Source organism: Sinocyclocheilus grahami, unplaced genomic scaffold (assembly GCF_001515645.1).
Source record: "Sinocyclocheilus grahami isolate Dianchi unplaced genomic scaffold, SAMN03320097.WGS_v1.1 scaffold344.1, whole genome shotgun sequence".
NCBI classification, from domain to species: Eukaryota; Metazoa; Chordata; class Actinopteri; order Cypriniformes; family Cyprinidae; genus Sinocyclocheilus; species Sinocyclocheilus grahami.
In genome coordinates, this window is record NW_015505523.1 from 2,910,905 (window position 1) to 2,928,980 (window position 18,076).

At 39.3% G+C, this 18,076-nt stretch overlaps 3 protein-coding genes and 1 non-coding gene across 7 annotated transcripts in view; 1 reads left to right on the forward strand and 3 right to left on the reverse strand.

Moving 5' to 3' along the window:
* The window catches only part of ankhd1 (ankyrin repeat and KH domain containing 1), a 67,013-nt gene extending 65,985 nt beyond the window's left edge, over positions 1–1,028 (reverse strand). For all 4 annotated transcript variants that reach the window (XM_016228849.1, XM_016228850.1, XM_016228848.1 and 1 more), the window contains exons 1-2: positions 995–1,028; positions 551–832 (exon numbers count right to left, since the gene is read on the reverse strand). In XM_016228849.1, coding sequence (XP_016084335.1) covers positions 551–832; positions 995–1,009 — 297 coding nt within the window. In that variant the 5' untranslated portion in view covers positions 1,010–1,028. The remainder of the gene's footprint in view (positions 1–550; positions 833–994) is intronic.
* Positions 1,029–2,039: 1,011 nt separating this feature from the next.
* On the reverse strand, positions 2,040–4,877 carry LOC107548225 (deoxycytidine kinase). The gene is made up of 7 exons (XM_016228854.1): positions 4,439–4,877; positions 3,721–3,836; positions 3,414–3,607; positions 3,164–3,311; positions 2,944–3,059; positions 2,758–2,857; positions 2,040–2,642 (listed from the first exon to the last, which is right to left on the reverse strand). Exons 1-7 carry the CDS (start codon positions 4,530–4,532, stop codon positions 2,616–2,618), a joined length of 795 nt encoding a protein of 264 aa, XP_016084340.1. The 5' UTR covers positions 4,533–4,877; the 3' UTR covers positions 2,040–2,615.
* A 1,156-nt stretch (positions 4,878–6,033) lies between these two features.
* Positions 6,034–6,115, forward strand: trnas-gcu (transfer RNA serine (anticodon GCU)). The gene has a single exon. It is a non-coding gene; the product is annotated as a tRNA-Ser (tRNA).
* A 1,540-nt stretch (positions 6,116–7,655) lies between these two features.
* On the reverse strand, positions 7,656–9,805 carry LOC107548222 (endosialin-like). Its single transcript, XM_016228851.1, has one exon. The coding sequence runs from the start codon at positions 9,696–9,698 to the stop codon at positions 7,656–7,658; it is 2,043 nt and encodes a 680-aa protein (XP_016084337.1). The 5' UTR covers positions 9,699–9,805.
* Between the last annotated feature and the right edge of the window lie 8,271 nt (positions 9,806–18,076).

Here is an 18,076-nt window from a genome sequence, read left to right on the forward strand (position 1 = left end):
CTAATATTTAGTTACGTACCAAGATCCACTTAACTTCCAGGCTAGCGACATTTCTAGATCCTTCAAAATGACTGTCAGTAAGACGCGACGAGTGGCGAGATGCACTTTAAAGGGCCTAGACTGGGGTGACAAGTGGCTGAAGGCGGTGGAATGATTTCGGGATGGCTAACTAGCAGACGACGGCGTTGCCCCCTGATGTTCTCTTTAGGCCCAAATCGCAGCCTTCGTCTCTGAGCCCGTGCTAAGCTATGCTAACTCGCCTGAATTTGAGCTATTTAGAAACGCAACTGGCAACGTGGGTCGCGAAAAACGCAGCTGAAATGGCTGCTAACGGCGCTCCGCGCAAGAGTGTTGTTGTATTAATATTGCCAAGAATGGGACGTGACAAATCGGCCTCTTTAGATGAGGTGATTAATTCCATGGTTTTGGTGGGTTGGGAATGAAGCCTGTTAAGGCTAGCTGGAGTTAGCATGTGAGCTAACACACACACACACACACACACACACACACACACACTTTCCTGCTGGCTGGCTGACTCGCTCGCTCTCACCTCAGACACCTCATCCTCGTCGCTGCCGGATCCGGGGCCTGACGATAGCACCGCGGCCGCTGTGAGTTTGAAATCAAGTCTGTCTGTGGTGGGCCCGCCAGCCTCGCCGAACAAGCGGACTTTCTTGCCACCGACGCCGATCCCGAGGCCCCCGAGTCCGGCTCCTGGTGTAGCTCCAACCCCCATCCCTAACGCAGGGGAACGCGGAGTCACCGAGTCAATCTCGTCCTCGAAGCCGTCCGTCAGCATTGCCGTCCCGGCTACTGCATCCTGCATACTTTCCTAAATAATACGTCTGATTGTGAAGGTAATGTTGTCTCTTCACTTTCTTTGGGGTTATACTGTTATAAAATAATTACGTTTTACTTCAGAAAAATCCTCAAACTCTCCTGAAGCGAGAAGAGAATCCCTTTCCCCCAAGCCATTAACTTTCTAACAACCTACCCTTCTTCGCTCCATTTGTGTATGGTTCCGCCCCTGTTCAAAATATGCGAAGGCTATTGGGCACGAGAGTTAAGTTCTGGAACCCGATTGGCCGCAACACACGCTGCTCGACCGAAAGCACGCGACGTCAAGGTTGGTTTACAAGAGGGCTTTAAGATTTAACGCCAGGAAACATCATTTAGTAAAGACGATTGGACGTGGGCACGCTTGTCACACATTCCCGCCCTCTCGATACGCCTATTTTTGTCTTTTTCGAGAGAGTTGAGGTTGATTTGTTTACAGAATCACATTTAGGAAGTTTTGTGAATTTTAGAGGTGTCATGTTTACTGTAAGGCAATGCAAGATGCATCAGAAGAGTCGGTCACTGTCGAATTATTTTATTAATATAATATCTAATGTGTTGACAGTCAAGTCTGTCATCTCTGCGTCCGATATTTGTGGACAGCTGTGTCAATAACAGTACGTTTAGAGGGCGCCACAGACCTGGGTGAAGCAATACCCGGAATTCTGTTGAAGATTTAGTTATGGGACTTGTAGTTTATTTTGATAAGTATCTAATATTGTGCAAACATTATAAAATGTGGAGTAGAGATCAAAATATATTGTATCTAGTGGCAATACTGTACTTTCTTTGTGGGAAAGTTTAGTTTTGCATGGGAATACTTTTTTCATATTCTTCAACATAAATATACTTTCCCATTTTTGTATTTGTATGGAAGCTGTGAGTCACTTTGATTCATAGAAAAAAATGATTTATGACTTAAAACATTTATGCTATTGTTATTGAAAGCTGTTTTCAAAACTACTAGGGGAGATATTCGAACTTTCTCCTGCATTAATATCCTAATTCAAATTCAGTGAACTGTTTAGATGATCATTAAAAGCTCAAAAAAGCTTTCAGACTCAGCTTTATTATTTGAAGCACTCTTTATTCAATAAATGTTGCTACATTTTAATATTCTAAAAAAAATGTTTATTAGTTTATTTTTACATGTGAGGTTATTCAGGTGGGGTTTTTTTTAACAATTTTATTTTTTCCCCTCTATTCAAGCTGTACATCTTTCAGCACATATTCTTCCCACACATTTGACCAATTCATTTACATGACATTTCCTTGTATTGCACGTTATACATTGATTGTAATTACAAGGAAAAGATTCTTTGCTAAAATATAATTTTATAGGCTGCACTCGGCAGACAAAATATAGAGAATAACAAGAAAAATGTTTAGGACAAATTTTATTCATTTCCATGTCTCTTTTTTTTGTAAACGCTGACATTCCCAGCTTTTTCATGGCTGTGGGAATCTTGTAATATTAACCGACAACTTTTCACTTACAGAATAGTCTTCAGATCGCATCACAAACTACACATAAATAATAATCTCTGCAAATGTTATTTCAAACTGCATATCTTGTTTGTCCATTTCAGAAGAGTTTAAAACTGTTTTGTAAAAATTGTTTTAATATACAACGAAATACATATGTACAACAAGCTAAATATAAAATCAGCTAAAAAATAAAATAAAATAACAAATTAATTAATGTGACCACACATAAATCCAGATAGTGATAAATCACCAGTTTCCACGATTGACACAAATCGATGTATATTTGTAGGCTAGAGGGTGCTCAAAAACTCCTTCACCTGAAAGAAAAAAAAAAGTGCAAAACTTATTTACTATGTAAAAATCAAGTATAAACATGGCGGTTCTAAAACATTTTACTATCAGGCAAAACTAACGTTGCCATTATATACGTACCTTATCAATAATACCTTCTTGCTTAATTCTGTCATTTTTAAAATCCTCATTAACATCCAGGAGCAGTATTGGAAGGTCTTTAAGATACTCAAAATCCAACCTGTATATGACAAGATATCAATTTAGATATTCAAACATCGAAAAACAGTTCAAATACAAGTTTCAGACAGTAAGTTGATCACTAACTTTGTGGTTCGATTGTACAGCCAACACTCATGCTTATAATGCAGCTTCTCCAGGTAATCCAGGGGAATCCCTTGTTCCTCCTCTCGTCCTCTGAACTGAAGACGCTGCATACACCTCTGCAGATCATGTGTTTAATCAATACATCATAAAATTCTCACATTTACGTCACTTTTATACTACTACAGGTGAACCTTGCACCATGTAAGAAGCTGCGTGGTACCTCGGGATCAGCACGAAGATAGATCATGGCATCAAGCTCAATCTGGGACTCAAACTGAGTGAGGAGCCACGAATGCCAGTCTTGATAAATGGCCCACTCGGTCTCATTCAGATCTCCAGACTCAAAGAGGTTAGAGGCAAACACATATCTGGAGAATTAAAAAGACTTTTTAGTTTTTGTTTTTTCTCAGTTTAACACCATATTTAAACTCTTTTCCAAATTGTTCAGACAATCTGTTTAATGTATGTACCGATCGCTGTAGACGGAGCGCTCAAAGAACTGGACCGGTTGCTCTGCCTGCTGAAGTTTGGCAGAAGGAGGCTGAAGCTGTGCGCGGACACGACTCAAGCAGGCGTAGGTCTGGAAAGTATAAGACCAGCGACTGGGCTTGTCATATAACATCTGCAGCAGGTTGCCTCCACTCTTCTGGGACGTGCTGAGCTCCTACAGGGATAGAAGGGGATGTGTTATTAAAGATCCCTCCCATTAACATTTGAGACTGAGTTTGAAGACACTTCCTTCATAAAATATATTGTATACAGAGGGACATACTGTACCTCATACTCGTTCTCTGTGGTTTGTACATTGCACCACTTCCCAATGGGCTCTGGTATGACCTCCCACTCCTCTGAGGCCCGCTCCAAACAACGCACAAAAGTTGACTTCCCTGCCGCTGTTGCAGATATAAATGTTTTAAAATATAAAACATCAACACAACCAATCATAATTTGTGTTCTGCATCATCAAAGATAATAAAGTCATAACCCTAATAGATGTTTATGTCTGGCATTAATTGCCAGAAGCATGCTTAAACCAATTGTTGTAGAAGTTTGACTTATTATTAAAACATTATGGTACTAAATGTTTCTTATTGTTGTTATTATTTTAAATCATAGTCTGGATGTCATAAAATATCCTCATTTAACGTTAGCTGTCAACAGTTGCAGTTTTTAATAAATGTTTCAGGAAAAATATTTTTTGCGATTTTATTACCAAACGTGTGGCAAGAAGACTATTTAAAAACAATTCAGTCTAATAATAATAATAATCGATGGCTGTGAAGGCTCGCTCAACAAAATATTGTTATATATAATATAGTATTTGGCGCCAACAACACTAACGTTACTGTATTTAACAATACAAAAAAAAGCTCTCAAGCATATTACTGGATCATTCATAAAAATGAATATGTTAGCAACACTTAGGTAACATATTATGTGCGTATTATTTTATGCATATTATTTTGTTGATTAAACCAAAATTAATCCAACTTACCAATGTTTCCCTCTATTGAGATCTTCAATGCCCTTTTTTCGAAACTGAGGTCAGCGTCAAGGCTTGAACAAAATATCTTGGGAGGAGTAGCCATTATTGTATAAAATACTTAAATAAATAAACAAGCCACTGTATTATATATATATATATTTTTTTTTAAGTCTCTAAGACCAGCTTAACGCTGCCGCGCGCGCCTAAACAGTTTGAACTGGTTGAAATTCGCGGCAAGTCTTCACATGGTCAGCGGGGCGGGGCTCTAGTATATTCATTGCGTGATTGGCCAAGCCTACAAAAGCCTCTGTTTCATTGGTTGACGTTTACAGTGTGCTGAGTTTTATGGGTCTGCCTGTTCTTCTGAGACGTTTCCTGTTCTTTATGTTGTAAACATGGTGGAAGACAACGCTCATAAACCTTTCAGACCTTTAAATTAAGTACATCTCTCAAGATTCACATGGTAAGTAATCGTAGATGTGGACGGAGAGATTCAAACTGTTGACAGACTATGCCACAATAAATGTACAAGGCCATTATCATTACTATAACATTAATTAGCTAACTTACACATGACTAAAAATATGAGCAAACCGGGTGTCCCGAGACTAAACCTTTGCAAAAAAAAAAACTAAGGAACTAAGCAAGTTAGAAATACACATTTGTGCACAAAACTTTATAAAAACAAATAATGACAGACAATTTGCAGTTGTCACTATGATATGCCTTTATATACGGTGGCCGAGAGAGCTCAACGCGCTGCAACTTAAGAAAACACATGCAAATTGAAAAAACACCAGCAAATTAAGAAAACATCTTCATCAGTTTGACAACACACCCGCTGCAAATCCTCAGTTGCATGTGTTGTGAGGATTTGCAGCGCGTTTCTTCAGTTGCATGTGTTGTGAGGATTTGCAGCGTTTCTTCATTTGCATGTGTTGTGAGGATTTGCAGCGTTTCTTCATTTGCATGTGTTGTGAGGATTTGCAGCGTTTCTTCATTTGCATGTGTTGTGAGGATTTGCAGCGTTTCTTCATTTGCATGTGTTGTGAGGATTTGCAGCGTTTCTTCATTTGCATGTGTTGTGAGGATTTGCAGCGGGTGTACTGATGAACTGATGAAGATGTTTTCTTAATTTGCTGGTGTTTTTTCAATTTGCATGTGTTTTCTTAAGTTGCAGCGCCTCTCGGCCACCGTATTTTATATGCTATTATGTAAATGTTCTGCCTATTATATAAATCAATGTCGCCAGTAGTCCGGCTGACCAGCAGAGGGCAGCAGGCGATTACGGCAACACCAATGTCAAGCAAAAGTGTTTTCCCGTACATTTGTTCAACCCTGTTTTTATACAGTCTATGGTTCAAGCACGTAAAATAAGCGATACTTATCTATTGTTATGTCTTTATCTATCACGTACAAAATGAAGCAGTGTACTCGCTATATCTGTCAGGTAACTAGCACTAACAGGTGTGTGATACTGATTCAGCAAAATGTCACGGAGACAAAGGTGCCTCAACAACAATTTAGAAAGTTAAGGGTTTATGTACTTATATTCAGGAAAGTGGCCATTTTTATAGATAAGAGCAAAAGTACTTTAGATATACGACGAGGTGGCCGAGTGGTTAAGGCGATGGACTGCTAATCCATTGTGCTCTGCACGCGTGGGTTCGAATCCCATCCTCGTCGGAAATCACGTTTTTCGTGTCAGTTCAGTTTATTTACACTGCTAACGCAAGTTGTTGTTTATTTTGGAAGGATTCTCTGCGCGCCACTCGATCTAAAACAATTCCGTGATGGATCAGCTCCCCAGTCCACACGTAGACAGGAATGCGTTATGTAACTGTTAACAACAGATGTTTTAAATGCATTCAGACAAATATTTCGGCTGATCATGTCGGTCATTATATGATAATGATATGCCGTCAACAATCCTAGCGTGGTAAACAAACTGACCGTTTCACGCTTTTGTTGCTCCGCTAGACTCCAAAATGGCTCACTTTTACAATATTTCAAAAAGGGAAAAACAATCTTTTGGCGAATTAGCCACAGAGACAAACACGTGATTAGGAAAAAACTACTATGGCGTAGTGCAAGTTCGGCTTTTATTAAAATCACGTTAGTTTGTAGAAGACATATACAAAAACTCAAATACCAGACAGTGACTACTACTGGTGGGACTGTGCCAGTACAACACAAAGCGGCCGAGCCAGCTGTCATTCTCCTCACTGCTATCAAAGCAGGCGCGAATTTGAACTGGAAAAAGTGTTGATCAAATTTGATTGGTGACAGCAAGTGAGATTTAGTTGAATATTACTAGTATTTGTTAAACACTTCAGTGGGATACAGTAAAAAAACATAAATTGCGTGCTGAAACAAATGGTTGTTGAGGTGTCATATATTATTGTGGAATAATAACAATAAAAATCCTGTTGGCATACTTTTTATTATCTTGCTTACATTTTCTATTTCTCTGAAGCCAAAAGTGTTTTGTGCAAAACTGTTTCTGTAGGCTCATGTCTATTACTGATCTCTGTTTCTATTTCTTGTTTTCTTTTTCTCTTGTTATAATCTGTCTTAATGGTGAAAATACTCAAATAAAAATAACATGGGTATCTCCAGTATTACTGTATATCTGATCCAAATGCCGCAATGTTATAATCTCCATTAGTCAGACAACGTTTCCTGAATTAAATGAAGTCATAGTAACTGTTAGTTCAATTGAAGCACTTAGACCTGTTTCATCTCTAATATGTAAATGTCTTTATCAAAACAGCCTAGAGTCTCTAGACAAACAGTTGTAGTTACATACCTCACTGTTGGGGGTGCTGTAGCATAAACTGTGCGAGTGGAACAAATACATTTAAGATGTTGATATTATACATATTTTTTATTTCTACTCGTAGGCTTCATAAATGATGATCATTCATTGTATTATATGAAAAAGAGATGCATGCTAAATTCTGTTTGCTATGTCCCACTTTCCACAAAATGTTTCTTCTACACAGTTTGGGGGTTACTGCTCCACTTCCATTGAAAATAATTGATGTTTTCTCCATTGTCTGAAAAGAATGTCTAAATGTTGAATTGTGCACCTAGTTGACTATTTTGCCCTTATATCCCACAGGATCATACAGAATACCAAAGTGACATCAGTGTGATCACACCAAAACAGCTTGAAGAAGTCCAGGGTCATTGCTGATTTTTTTATTTTTTAAGTCATGTTTACTCAAGCTCGAGAATTTGCTGTGCTTGATTTTTCAGGCTTGGAGGTGGTGGTCCAGCGGTAACAGTCTGTGATGCTTTTGCTCCGTGGCTCTACAGCACAACTCGTGCAATAAACAATGCCTAACGCTAACATGACCACAATAAAAACACATAGTGGTACCAGCAGTGCCACAAGCAGCCAGCTTTTGTCGTGTTTCTTCCTGTCACCTGGACGCTGTTCTGTTCCCGATGCCAATGCATCTTCTGGTATTTGCAATGTTGGAGGAGTGAGCATGACAAAATCCCATTTTCTCTTCAGCACAGATGTCGAAGCCTCTGAGGGTCCTTTGTTTCCTGAAGTCCTTTCATCTGCTGTATCACCAGCTGCTATTGATATTTCCTCCTCATGTGCATGCTCTTGATGAGAATCGTCTGAATTTGTAGTATCCATCAAAAAGTTTGATGAAGATGAATTCGGAGATGCATGCTCAATTAAATCAGGTTCCTGTGTGGTCACATCTCCCTCCTGTGTCTTCTCCGTAAACCAGCTCAGGTAAGTCGAATGCCACTCTATGCTTGGGGAATCTGTTAGCGATTCCAGAAGTTTGGCATCTGTCATCAGTTCAGGCAAGCTGGGATCATTCAGTGTTGCATCAGCTGATTCTGCCATCAAGTGTTCATCCTCTTCGACAGGCCGACAGTAGTAGTTGTCCTCTTGCAACATATAACCCTCCTCACATTGACACTCAAATCCACCTTCGTAATTTTTGCACACCTGCTCACAAATGTCTGGAGTTTTGCACTCATCGATATCTTCGCATTGCTCTGAATCTTCTCTGAGTGGAGAGAATCCTTCATGACAGCGGCACGTGTAGGAACCAGGCAAGTTCTCACAGATATGAACGCACTTTCCTTCCATACATTCATCCACGTCCACACATTCTCCAAACTCAGACGGAAGGTAGCCCTTGTTGCATCTACACTCAAATGTACCAGGTGCATTGACGCATTCCTGCGGGCATGGTTTCTGCAAGCACTCATCTATATCAAGACAATTCTGACCATCACCAGACAGGAGGTACCCCTCGGGGCATTTACAGCGATGTCCCTGAGGAGTGGACTCGCACTCAAACTCGCAGTTGGCGCTATGGCAGGGATCCGAGAGCTGGCAGGTCTTTCCGTCTTCTGCCAGAACATAATTCTCAGAGCACTCACAGTAGTAATGAGTATCTGAGTTCACACAGTAGTGCTCACAGCCACCATTGTCCTGTTCGCACCAGTCCATCGGAGTGTCAGTGCAGAGCGGTGCATCCTTCGACCAGCCAACACTTCCATCCTCTCTCAGCATGCACAATACTGACTGGTCTTCCTTGTCTCCATCGGGACAAGGGAGAGTTGCCACTGAGCCAAAAGGGATGTAAGTAAGAATAGTACTTGCCAGTTCAAACGGGGTGGTGTAGAGTGCAGGACCCCCTCCTTCTTTTTGAAGAGCTGGGCACATCCCTTGGTAGATGTAGCGGCAGAGGAAACCTTCCACAGCCACTGCACAAGATCCATCGAGCCATTTGAAGTTGTTCTTGTCATTGCCACTTTTGTCAGCCGTGTTGTAGGTAATGACCACACAACGAGGAGCAGCACAAGCATTGGCTAAGTCATCACGTTGCCAGTTCGTATACTGTGTTTCCTGATCCCCAGTAATCCAGGTAAAGCCCCTCAAAGGGCGCGTGGCCGAGCACTGCCGAGGTTGTCGCTGAAGGCCAATCCACAACCTGATTCTGGGCCGGGAGCCACGTCTGACCCCTGACGATAGGAGGTCATGGATCATGGACGCTTCTTCTGGTCCTTTAATGGTAGCCAGGTTTCCCCCTTTATCATTGCAGCTCCTCCAGGACTCCCTAAAGGTCTTGCGCTGGAGATGAATGGAATAGCATCCCTCAGCGTTGCACACGCCATCCTGCTCATGCAAGCTTTGTCCCATGACTCCCTTACACCAATACAAATACAGAAGTCCAAAGAAAAGACAGGGATATGCAGCACAGCATTTTCTAACAGTCCCGTTTCCCATAATTGCTTTTTTGTTTTCTACAGCTGAGGTATTTCTTGTGCCTTGCCTACAGTTTTTTCTAACCTAATTAGATGTTTAAATTTACCTATGAGCTCTTTCAAACCTCTGGTCTCTCTGCTCAAAGAGATTACTTTTGTCTGCAGTCTGTCTGCAGCAGAGAGATAGAGAAGGAGGGTACAGACATTTGCTATTGGAAGAGGGGGCGGGTAATGAGTGTGCTGAGTGGTGGAGGGAGATTCAGCCTGTGGTTTTCCCTTGTGCCGTATGGTTTTCATAAGTCTGTTTAAGGAAATAGTTTGTGACCCTGCCAACAAGTCCTCCCCCAGCCCCCCCATCCTCTACTCACTCGTCCAATCACTACAACAATCACTATCACAAATCCATCAATCCAACCTGAAAACTTCATCTTGGGTCATCCTGATCAGATTTCACATTTTTCCATTCTTGTATGGTTCATTTTTGCACAGCTGCTCAGACAGTTCCTTGACTTTAAATGAATTTAACATTATTTTTTATATGAAATTAATTTGAAGTGATGCAATGGCTTAAAAAATATTGAACTTAATTTTGTATAGCCTACTCTGTTTCATCACTTTATTGATGCATTGAAATTCCTTTAAACAACGGAAAGCAACTAAACATTAGAGAATATGCTAGTTTTATTATATGTCACCTAAGAAAGTTATTTATGTGGAGATCATGAGGACGTTAGTAAGGACATCGTGAAAATAGTCCATGTGACATCAGTGGTTAAACCGTAATGTTATGAAGCTACAAGAATACTTTTTGTGTGCAAAGAAAACAAAAATAACAACTTTATTCTGCAATTTCTTTTGTTGCATGTCAGTCTTCGACACGCGTTCATGAGAGGACCACGACCCATGCATGTGGTGCTGCTGACGCAGGAGCCAGTGCACAAAAATTATTCTTGTAGCTTAAAAATAAACCTTAAAATTAAGGCTGAACCACTGATGTCACATGGACTATTTTAATGATGTCCTTACTACCTTTATGGGCCTTGAATGTGTCAGTTGTGTTGCTGTCTATGCAGGGTCAGAAATCTTAATTTGTGTTTTAAAGACGAACAAAGGTCTGACGGGTTTGGAACGACATGAGGGTGAGTAATATATGACGAACTATACCTTTAAAACTTCTAGATAAAACAAAAACATAGTCAGTATAGTAAAAGCAGAAATGCAAGCTGAGCTCTGACTGCTGTTGGACTGATTCAATGTTTGATGATGTTTATAAAAACGTGAGAATATGAGTATATTAACAGTGGTCAGAGCCTTCTTCTCAATTGCATGGAGCCACTAAACCACAAAGGGTCAAGGCTTTTCCCTTTAAGACAGGAGAGCAGTATTTGTCCAAGACCACAACCTAATGTTCTCCAATTCAAACTCAGATCCAAATTTTAGATGTCCGGTTGTCGATACATTCTTTATTTTTGAGACATTGATCCACATTGAGCTCAAGAATATCAGGTATTGTTATCTCTAATCCTCACCAGCACATTACTTCAGAACTTGGAATAACCCCACTCACTCTTTGTCTCTACAAACTCTCTTACATTTATTTCTCTAAACCAAATAATAAACCTTTCTGAAATCCATACCAAAAATCTTACGTACCTATTCCAATTTAAACAAGTCTATCCTGGTGTGGACTTTCTAACTCGAACATACTTGACCAAAGTAAAATTCCCAAATACCTCTTATTATATAGACAAAATAACAGAATAATCCAATACATATTCACACAGAAGAGACAAAAGAAGGACCACAGATCAATTCTGCAAAAAACATGGATAAATTCTTTCTACGGAAAAAAAATACAGCAGAAAAAGGTAAATTTTGTTTTTATGTTCATAACCCTCAAGACACAATAATCTACATCTGCCTTTTTGTCCTCAATTCTCCAGACATTGAAACACTCTCTATTCTGAGGGCACATCTGCCAGCTATTCCACATTAAAAGCTGAGATTTGCATCTTTGCTTGTGCAAGATAAGGCTTCCTGAATCGAGATCAGAAAGACTGGATGCTTAAAGCAACACAACTGTTCTTGTGTTTCATAGCTGGAACTTGGAATGGAACGTTTCTGTGACAAGCGCATAGAAACAGTATCAACTGAAGAATTTTTCCACCACTTTGGGGAATGACTGTCAGTAAAACAGACTGATTGTATTGCCAAATTCACTTCATTTCAGCAGTCAAATCTGTATAGCTTGAAGTTCACACATAAGTTCACACAGTCAATCACAGTCAATTGAGAACCTTTTTGTACTTATGGATTTGTAGAATATGATAGTAATCTTCGATATGCACCGTTACAAGCTTAGTAAAACCATTTTAAAGTGTAGTTATAACACAGTAGTTCAACTGCCTATTCATTTCATTGTGTGCACAGCTTTCAGACAGCCGTGCTATGCTGTTTGGTCACTTATATCAGATTGGCACTCTCCCCTGTCTAGTATTTCAAGACAAATAAATAATGGTCATGAGTGGTTACAAAGGGTCAGTTCCTGAACTAGGTCTGCAGACTGGAGATATTATCCTGAGGATACAACCTCAGAAGAAGCTATTTTTGCAAGTTTTATGTTTTTTTCTCTTGATCTTAACATTGTATGCCTTTTATTGTTTTAAGCCTCTTGGGGAAATGTTTCAAACACAATTAACATTAACCAAGTGGTTCTTACATTTGTTTAGTGATAGCCTACATTTTTCTTGAAAAAAAAAAAGTTTATATTTTTTAGCTTTATTTTTTTTCTGATGAAGTAAAAAACTAAACTTAAATGGTTAGTTCACCCAAAAATTATGTCATTAATTACTCACCCTCATGTCGTTCCAAGTTACCATCGGTAACTCTGGGAGAAGAACTACTGAATAAATTATGTTATTATTGTTTTCTTTGCGCACAAAAAAAAAGTATTCTCGTAGCTTCGTAAAATTACGGTTGAACCCCTGATGTCACATGGACTATTTTACCGATGTCCTTGCTACGTTTCTGTGCGTTGATTGTGGTAATTACATTGCTGTCTATGGGAGGGTCAGAGAACTCTCAGATTCCATCAAAAATATCTTAATTTGTGTTCCAAAGATGAACGAAGGGCTTATGGGTTTGGAACGACATGAGGGTGAGTAAGTAATGACAGAATTTGATTTTTGGGTGAACTAACCCTTTAATGAACGTTAGTTAGGCCTGCAATATTCTCTTCTTTTCTGTAATTTCTGTGTTGCAAAAGTAAATGAATTAATAAAAATTGATAGTGCTTAGCAGAAGCAATATGAAAGGTATAGTTGACCTAAAATAAAAATCCTGTCATTATACTCACTATCATGTCTCTCCAAAATGTGTCTGAAAAACACCAAAAAGCTAATAAAATACCCTAAGGGTAGACCATATGAATTGTGTGCATTGTTTGAAGTCTTCTGAACAGAAAAACAGACTCTAAGTCATAGTCCCTCAAAATCTTGTCAAAAACTTCTAAATGTGGCACGCAAGCATGAACATCTGTATGTTTACCTTTGTTGTAATGGGTTTGTCTAAAAATATTTCCATTAAGTCAACATACTAATTAAAAGCACAGCTCTACAACCCACTGTGTCAAGCTTCAAATTCAATATGACTTACAAAGGATGTTGTAGTATGTTTGCCCCCATCTGATCATGAAGGACCCTGCCTAATGTATGCACTTAAGTGATATCCTGATGAGGAATGCTGGGAAACGGTGTTTGCTCATTCTGGAAAGGGGGTTACTTTTAATATCCTGTCTCCCATTTTCTCAACACCCTATGTTGAGAGATCAGAAAGCCACTAGAGGTGTCTGCGCTAGTGATTTAGCAGGACTTTCTGCTCAACTCTCTGACCCTGGATAACCCTTTAACCTGTTCATGCCCCTGACCTTTTGCATGTTTAATTTCCAACAGCTCACATAAACAGGAAAATATTGCTACAGTGACTCTTGGGTGGTTTGGGATGTGCTCTTTCTGTATTTTTGTCGATTCAAATGGGTCGTTTGGACCGTTTTAAAGGGCTTGCAAGAATATACAACGCGTGTCTATTGGTGGAAAAGAGGTTTGGAAAAACTGGAAGCTTATGGGTTCTTATGTAATTCCTTTCTAATTCAGTACACAGGCCGAGCCTATATTTCATTCTGTCATCAGCTGCTTGTTCCAAGTCAGAGGTTGTAGCCAGCATCAAACTGCTGCGTATACACTTTTCCTTTATTGGTTCGAAATTAATCATGGTTACTGCTTTGATAAAATGTCAATAAAACACACATATGCAACCTACTGTGGAGAATAAACCAATAAATCTACTTTTTTTCATTACTTTATCCATGATGAGCTACTCATTTTTCCTACCTCATCAGATTTTTAAAGAGCAAATTAGCTTTCACAGAACATTTGTTTTCTTCTCCCATCCTCTTTTTTCAGTTTTCATTCTGTAGACTTGAGAGCTTAAACAAAACCTAGCCATTTACCCTGGCCTCCTCTATCCCTTTCTGGTTTTCCAATTGTAGTTTGTGACTGTAGGAGGCTTTGATCTATAAAACCATTTCACTCTAGTCCTCAAGCCAGGTATGAAAGTCTGCAATGACTTCTCCTAGTTTCTTTATTACCTCAGCTCCTCTTCTAACTGATGTGCATAGCATATGCTGGCTCTGATCTAGATAACATCTGCTCATTCTCTCTGTAGATTTGCTTACTTAGATTGAGAAACCTTCACATTCCTCAGAGCTTTTCTACCCTGCTGAGGTTGAGGTCTTTGTCGTGGGGTCTTCAGCAGTGATGCTTCACAAAAAGAATCAAATCGCAGACGTCGACACCGAATATCACTATGGTCTAGACAGCCCAAAAATAGTTTGTAAAGGCCAAGATATAAAGAAAAACTCAAGTGTTTGGTGTCTGCTGGTAGTCTATGATCTTAAAGTCCTTAAAGTATCTCACAGGTCCCTTCGGGATAAGAGCGCCTGGCAGGCTTAGTGTCTGGTTGCATTGCTAACAGAAGTCTCACTATGTTAAAATCACATGCTACTCCTGCTACTGCGAGATTTTAAGCAGACTCTTTTTGGAATCCTCTCCTGGTTGAAAAATTCTTGATTCACTGCCATCAAATAGTCCCTTAGTATTTAGTAGCAGCTTTCAACTAATCCCATGTTATTTTTCCCCTCACACCTATTATGCAATAACATATATCTGTCTACACATACTTGGACCATGCAGGGAGAGCAGTAAAGGGCATCTGGTGAGGTGTAAGGGTTAATGAGAACAATCTGGAAACCCCTGATGCTACTGTGAATAGTCTAGAGCAGGGTTTCCCTAACTCTTTACATCAGGCAGATGCTTTTATCCAAAGTCACACTGCATTCCCATATTATTAGTTCATGCATTCCCTGCAAATTGAACCTATGACCTTGATGTTGTTAGCAGCACACTTTACTGTTTAAGCTGCAGGAACCCTTTTCATGCTAGGAACCACACAGAGAGGTATAATAAATCTCAAGACCCACCATAAATGTTTTGGAACAATTTTTGAAGAATTTATTTTTTTTAATATATGTTTTCCTTGTCATATTATTTCGTTGGATAATGAGGACATGAACAAAGACATGACTGTGCATGCAAAAAAATAACGAATATTTTTGCTTTCTTGGTGGCACAGCAAGTAAGAGCAGCCATATTAATGTAGTTATGCATTGACCTTGCAGTTCAATAAGTAAATCATATGTTTATTCAGCAGTAAAGGGCATCTGGTGAGGTGTAAGGGTTAATGAGAACAATCTGGAAACCCCTGATGCTACTGTGAATAGTCTAGAGCAGGGTTTCCCTAACTCTTTACATCAGGCAGATGCTTTTATCCAAAGTCACACTGCATTCCCATATTATTAGTTCATGCATTCCCTGCAAATTGAACCTATGACCTTGATGTTGTTAGCAGCACACTTTACTGTTTAAGCTGCAGGAACCCTTTTCATGCTAGGAACCACACAGAGAGGTATAATAAATCTCAAGACCCACCATAAATGTTTTGGAACAATTTTTGAAGAATTTTTTTTTTTTTCTTGGTGGCACAGCAAGTAAGAGCAGCCATATTAATGTAGTTATGCATTGACCTTCCAGTTCAATAAGTAAATCATATGTTTATTCAGAAGCCACTCAGTAAAGCATTCATTAGAAGGATTTAAAGAGATAGTTCACCCAAAAATGAAAATTACCCTATGATTTACTCACCCTCAAGCCATCACAGGTGTATATGTATATGACTTTGATATAAGCCAAGAGGAGACTGCAAACAAAACTTGGTTCTCGCGAGACTAGCATATTCTCACCGGAGCTTACACTACACCAACTGCTTGGATTCTGGAACGCCACTCTCTCGTGAAGTTGAGTACAACAATTAGTGGAAGCTGGACATTATGGTTTATAAAGTTTTAAATATGGATGTGACCTTGCAGTTCAATAAGTAAATCATATGTTTATTCAGAAGCCACTCAGTAAAGCATTCATTAGAAGGATTTAAAGAGATAGTTCACCCAAAAATGAAAATTACCCTATGATTTACTCACCCTCAAGCCATCACAGGTGTATATGTATATGACTTTGATATAAGCCAAGAGGAGACTGCAAACAAAACTTGGTTCTCGCGAGACTAGCATATTCTCACCGGAGCTTACACTACACCAACTGCTTGGATTCTGGAACGCCACTCTCTCGTGAAGTTGAGTACAACAATTAGTGGAAGCTGGACATTATGGTTTATAAAGTTTTAAATATGGATGTTTTTCTTACACAAATGCATCGATTCGCTTCAGAAGGCCTTTATTAACCCCCCAGAGTCATGTGGAATACTTTAAATGATGGATGGATGCACTTTTTTGGGCTTCGAAATCTCAACCCCCATTCACTGCTATTATAAAGCTGGGAAGAGCCAGGACATTTTTAAATATAACTCAGATTGTATTCATCTGAAAGAAGAAAGTCATATACACCTGGCTTGAGGGTGAGTAAATCATGGAGTAATTTTCATATTTGGGTGAACTATTCCTTTAAATTAGTAACTCAAATCCTAATGAATGATTCAATAAAATAACCAATTCATAAGAGGCATTTGTTAGTGAATCGGATTACACAAGTCTCTCTGTATTTTTGCATGCTACAGCACACGACCAAAGTTGCCTCCAAGCAAGAAACAATGCACATTCTGCAACACATTTCTGGTGAATCATGTCAGAAAAATGTAAAAACAAATTATGCCCAACAACGAACTTGTTAACTGAATTTGAGAACTTGCTTCTTTATATTTCTGAAATGGCATGAATGCATCATTCTCACACTCCGCCTGACCCACCAAAGTCGCGACCCACAATTTGAAAAGCACTGGTGTACAGGATATCAATCTTAAACAGGTGGCCATGAAAAAAGGATAAAAGAAAATAAAATTAGCTTATGGCTTTTTAGCACTTTAACCTCACACATACCTTAGACACACGTTACCTTGAGGCAGTACGCGCTGTAAAATGATAATGAGCTTTACAAAAACAAGGTGTTGAGTTCATTCAGTATGTGCGTACGGATTTAATGGGTTCAATCGTTTGTTTATTGACTTAAAGCGGCATGGCTCTCAAGCGAGGCTGACCCTACAGGGCCTCTGAGCAGGAGGCAGAAGCCACTCATCATTCATTAGACATCCTGAATCTATTAGTCAAGACTACGTGGCAAACAAATTCAGCAGAATGTATTTCCAAGGACTTTTCACTTTGAGAAAAGGCAACTCAATTACTGTTAAAGTTTTTACATCTCACAGAGCTAGCCTGTTTCCTTTCAGATTTTTTGCAAGGGCTCAGACCTTCTAAACTGTCTCTATCTCAATCTTGAATTACTCCCCAGCCTTTCAAAAGAACAACGGTGTAGTCACATGTCCTCAGGATACAATGCACAGACTCCTTTGTTGTTTTATTTAGCCCATTTAACATTGTGGAGCGGAAGGATGGTTTGAAGACAAAGCCACATCTTAGAGAACATTAAATATGTTCCAGTTATCCACGTTTCAAAACATCAAGAAAAATGACAGGGTAAAGTCTAGCGACATTTTTCTTGCAAAACAATTATCTTTAAATGTATGGTCTGCGTTAAACTTACTATGTAAAGCCATGAATGGAATGTTGCGGGTTTCGTGGAATTCAACGTAACACAATATGGAAAAGCAGGTAGAGGGCAAGCTCACAGAGTCTGCTTTTTAATTTACAACAGAACAATTTACTTTGGCTCGTTGATAGAACAAAACAACAAAATGCTGTTGAGGCAGAAATTATCAAGATCTGTGTGAATTTGTGGCAAAAAATAGTTTTAACAATAAACATCTGCTGCTCACAGA